The sequence below is a fragment of the Trichechus manatus genome, unplaced genomic scaffold, assembly GCF_000243295.1.
Source record: "Trichechus manatus latirostris isolate Lorelei unplaced genomic scaffold, TriManLat1.0 scaffold00002, whole genome shotgun sequence".
NCBI lineage: Eukaryota > Metazoa > Chordata > Mammalia > Sirenia > Trichechidae > Trichechus > Trichechus manatus.
Window position 1 is genome coordinate 21,815,479 of NW_004443938.1, and position 4,833 is coordinate 21,820,311.

The 4,833-nt window shown below is 46.4% G+C and overlaps 1 protein-coding gene across 1 annotated transcript in view; it reads left to right on the forward strand.

Annotated features, from left to right (window-relative positions):
- Positions 1–2: 2 nt before the first annotated feature.
- The window catches only part of LRP11 (LDL receptor related protein 11), a gene marked incomplete at its 5' end in the record, with an annotated part of 50,814 nt that continues 45,983 nt past the window's right edge, over positions 3–4,833 (forward strand). Inside the window, one exon of the mRNA XM_004368964.2 lies at positions 3–480. Within this exon, the coding sequence (XP_004369021.1) occupies positions 3–480 (478 nt within the window). The remainder of the gene's footprint in view (positions 481–4,833) is intronic.

Sequence of the window (4,833 nt, forward strand, 5' to 3'; positions counted from 1 at the left end):
CCCTCTCCGGCGTGGAGCAGCTGCTGCAAGAGTTCCGCCGGCAGCTGCGGCAGGAGCCGGCGCAGGAGGAGCTGGAGCTGGAGCTGCGCGCCGGCGGCGGCCCCCGCGAGGGCTGCCCGGGCTCAGGCGGCAGCGGCTACAGCGCCATGCCCGACGCCATCATCCGCACCAAGGACTCGCTCGCGGCCGGCGCCCGCTTCTTGAGAGCGCCCGCGGCCGTGCGAGACTGGCGCCAGTGCGTGGCGGCCTGCTGCGCTGAGCCGCGCTGCTCGCTGGCGGTGGTGGAGCTGCCCCGGCGGCCCGCGCCCCCGGCCGCCGCGCTCGGCTGCTACCTCTTCAACTGCACCGCGCACGGCCGCAGCGTCTGCAAGTTCGCGCCGCACCGCGGCTACAGCAGCTACAGCCTCAGCCGCGCAGCAAAGGCGGAGCCAGGAGCCCTGGCAGCCAGCGCCCCGGCCGCCGCCGCCTCGCCTCCGCTCGGTAAGCGCGCGGCTGCATGGCCGACGGGGTCTGTTGTCCTTGCACCTGTTGGGTGTCTGGAGACCTGCCTAGGTAGGACCGCTGGGCCCTCCTCAGCCATGTTAGGTACGAAACACACTCATTGCAAGTTGTTCCAGAACAGTGTCTGGTTTCCCAGTCTTCGGGGTGGTTTCTGAAAAACCCCAGTAGACTGGCAGAAGCAGGCACAGTGGACTGCTTCCGGAATTTTTCAAGGCTTGGGGAGGGAGATTGCTCTAAGAAGATTCACGGACATTCGAATTAAAGAAAGTGAAAAGCTCAGAGCAAAAAAAGAAGAAGATAAGTGTTTTAGTCTCAGGGGTTTTTATAAGGCATGCTTTGTGTCAAATAATTGCAAGAGCAAAATCTAATTAGATGCGGAGTTGCTCATAACACCCACCTCTATTCCTTAGCGTGACTCTCACGGATTCTTATAATTTCACCCGTAGTTGCTTTCATCAGACAAAAATAGGAAGGAAAATGTGTCAGGTATTCTTGAAATGAAGCCCAAGTAATTCCCATGAACTACTGTTCTCTTTTATAAAGAGTGAAAAGAAAAACTTGGTTTTGGTTAAAAATAAGGAGGTTTAAGTAAGGCACATCTGTTTTTTAAAAAAAGCTAGAAATGATACTTTTAATTTGGTGGTTTTATTTTATACAGATGCTCTGAGAATCAATACTTATACAGGAGGCACAAAACATTGTAGCTGTTACAGATGAACATTACTAAGGGAATAAAACCTTGATTGGGCCTGCTTGTGGTCCAGCTGGGTGTCTTTGACTCACACTCTGATGCTGTTTGACTTGTAATAACACAAGAGTGACATCATTAGATCGTTAGCAATATCAGAGGGAGGAGGTGGGGGGAGTCCCACCTGCTTTGGAAATAGGGAGGAGATTCTCCAGTACTCTGTGGGTTGAATGAGAAGGGGCTGGCAGTCTTTGACCATCATGCCCTGCCTCCCTCCCCCACCTCCAGGAAGAGGAGGCTCAGAACCCTTGTCAGGGGAGCAGACATCAGAAGGTCACCCTCCAGATGCCTAGCCTTGAGGCAAACACTGGGAAGGACCAGCTGACCAAGTAGTCCCCTAAGTTTTCTCTCTGAACTGGGGGGGAGATGGCACTTTCACTTGGACCCCTACCAGCATCCTTGAGCCCTGCCTCATGCCTGTTACACGCACATCCTTCCTCTGTGCCCAGATGCGAACAAAAAATCACAGCAGCAAAGAAACAAAATTCTCTTCCCTTGTTCTCACTAGCACATCTGGAAGAAACTGACATTGCTAACGGGAACTTTGCTGCAAACCAGGGGAAAAACAAAAGGAAAATAAGGAAAGAATACCCACATAAAAAACTTAGTTTACTAGTAGAAGTTTCTGAGTTGTTTTTCCTTCACTTTCTTCCTTGCTCTCCACTTCCAGAGGAGGAATCTGTCTAGGAATTCCAGTTTGTCATGTTCAGGGGTAAAAATAGGTGCCCACTGGGGTTGGTACTAATTTCTGGGAGAACCTTGCCATGCTCAAGCTTCTTCAGGATCTCTAGCAAAGTGGAAATGTGGAAGGATACAGTCAGGCTCAGAGGCACACTGACTCTAGAGTTGGGGCAAAGGTCATTTCCCCAGTGTCCTGTCTTTCCCTGCCCAGGTACTTAACCTGTTGAAGTTTCGTGTGAGACAGCTAACTTTTTCCTTCTTGCGTTGTTCTTTCTTTTTTTCTGAATCTTGTGAGCATGTGGAGTTGGAGGCTAAAAGACCGTTGAATGGTTTAGGAAAGCTCTTACAGAGAATTTGTTGTGGGGTTATTTGAGGTGAATAAAAAGATCATGAAGAAATGGTGAGGGACCAGTTGGGATGGGATAGCACAAATTTATAGAGGAACCCATCAGCCTAGTGGGTTGCTGATGTTTACTGAGTTTGGTGCTAGCTGCTTTATTGAGTTTGGTGCTAGGTGCTGTTCTAAGCTCTTTAAATACATGAAATCAGTTTATCCTCACAACAGCCCAGAGATGTAGGCTTGATTACATACTGTAATCTCCATTGTATACTAAGGCTTGGCAGATACAGTAAGTTGCCCAAGGTCACAGCTGGTGGAGTTGTGGAGCCAGGTTATGGGCAGCTCTGTTCAACCCCAGACCCTAGCCTCTGTGTGTTTTCTTCAGCAGCGCCAGGCAATCTGGAGGTGGTGGCAGAGGTGAGGATAGTTGGATTTCCCAGAGTGGGACTGTCAAGGTGGATGTCAAGGACGTTAAGAGAATACAGACATGAGTGGAGAATGCTAAGAGAGGTATCTTGAAATGCCTGATCCTGCCTGTACTAGTATATGAACAGGGAGCGGGAAGTCCTAAGACCTGGGTTTGAGACCCAGCACCTCCACACACAAGTCCCTACTAATCCTTTTGGAACTTCAGTGCCTGCCTAGCCTTCCTTCTCAGGTCGTGGTGAGAATCAAAGGTGGACCTGCTTTGTGAATTATAGAGGCAGCGTGCGTGTGCATAATATCATTACAGCACCCTGGTTGGGTCGCAAGGCTAACTTCATGAGTCCCTTCTAATTTCTCAGCCTTGGCCATATCATTTGTGCCCAGGGAGCACAGATCCAGATTCTAGAACCTCTTCCTTGTCATTAAGGCTGTGTTCACAGCAGTGTGTTGTGAATCAGGTTAGTTAACAATATTGTTCTTCTCTATATAAAATACCACCTTGATATGCTGTCAAAATTGATGTCTTATCTAACCTCTGTAGATCTTACCAAGTGTGTTTAGTTTTCAGAATAAATCAGTGTTTACATAGTAATTAACATTGTCTTATTACACTTTTATGATGAAAATTCAAAATTACATTTGTCTTGTTTTCATCAGCAAGTCCAATATTTTTCAACGGTAGCACAATCCTTTCCTCTTCCTGTTGCTGTTAGCTTTATTTTAAGGCCTGTTTCTGGGTAGAAAAGATCTGACTTATTTTGAAATACATTTTACAGTGTAATTCACCTGGACTTGAACTGAGAAAGAAACATACAGTATTTCTGTTATTTCAAATACACCAGTGGTCAGCCCTGGTGGCACAGTGGTTAAGCATTCAGCTGCTGACTAAAAGGTCAGCAGTTCAAATCCACCAGCCGCTCCTTGGAAACCCTATGTGACAGCTCTTCTCTGTCCTGTAGGGTGGCTGTGAGTTGGAATCGAATCGACTGCAAGGAGTTTAGTTTTTGTTTTGTTTTTTGAGTGGTGTGTTTAGAGGATATGAGATGTCACTATGTTCATGAACCACACCTTAAAACTGACCCAGAGAAAAGTCAGTGACTAAACCAATGGTTTTTTGTTGTTGTTTTCCTTCCAAGAGAGTCAGGGTTAATTAGTTTTATAATATGTGGGATAGTAAAACACTTAATTGAGTCTCCCATTTTAAATCTTCGGAGTTTTTACTTAGGTTCTTATTATTATTAATTGCTGTTTATCTCTTATGGTCATATTTTAGTTTGCCTACTTAAAAAAGTAGCATTTTAAAATAAATTTTAACATAAATAGCTGCTAACTGTAATGTCTAACTGCTGAATTGTCAGATGCTTTCCAGAATTATAAGGTAGTGTAATTGGAACTTCATTTCAGTTGGAACTTGCATTGTGTGGAAAGCAATGAGCCTTTCAGAACCAAAGGAAAGGTCAGCACGCACTGTAAAGGGCATTGGTAGTCCAGATGTCATCTCTTCTTACCTGGAGAAGTAGACTAAAGACATTAGGCACTGGATCTTTGCTCAGAGCCCTAAAAAGAAGAACAAGTTTCTTCTTAACACGAGGTTGCTGACTTGGCTTATTTTAAATCAGTTATTAGTCCCCATTGTTTTAAATGACCGTAAATGGGACTTATCTTCTCAATAGACGCAAACTCCTTGGCAATAGCCTATCTCCCTGCAAGGGTGCTTATTCTTTATAATGTGCCTTTTAAAAGCACCAGCATTCTCATCCAGAAAAGCTAGTGCTCTCCCAGCCATGTACTCACGTGAGAGGATCCTTAGTTGAGAAGATGAGGCTGGAGGGCTGGGCCCTGGAACATCCAAAGGGAATGGTGACTTGTTGAAGGGTTTTTCTTAGGTAGGGGAGTGACCCAATCGGATTAGCCTTCCAGAAGAGTCATTCTAGCTGCCATATATCAAGAGTGACTACCTTTGTTGCTAATGAGAAACTATAGGCATGCAGCTAGCTGCAAAGCTCAGGCCCTGGAATGTCCAGGTTGGCCCTTAGAGGTTTACTTAGTTGACAAATTCAGCTGCAGTTAAAGCACCTGTGGAGGAAAGTGATGGACTGGCAAAGCAGGGAGAAAGGCAATGACTTAGCAGCGTCAT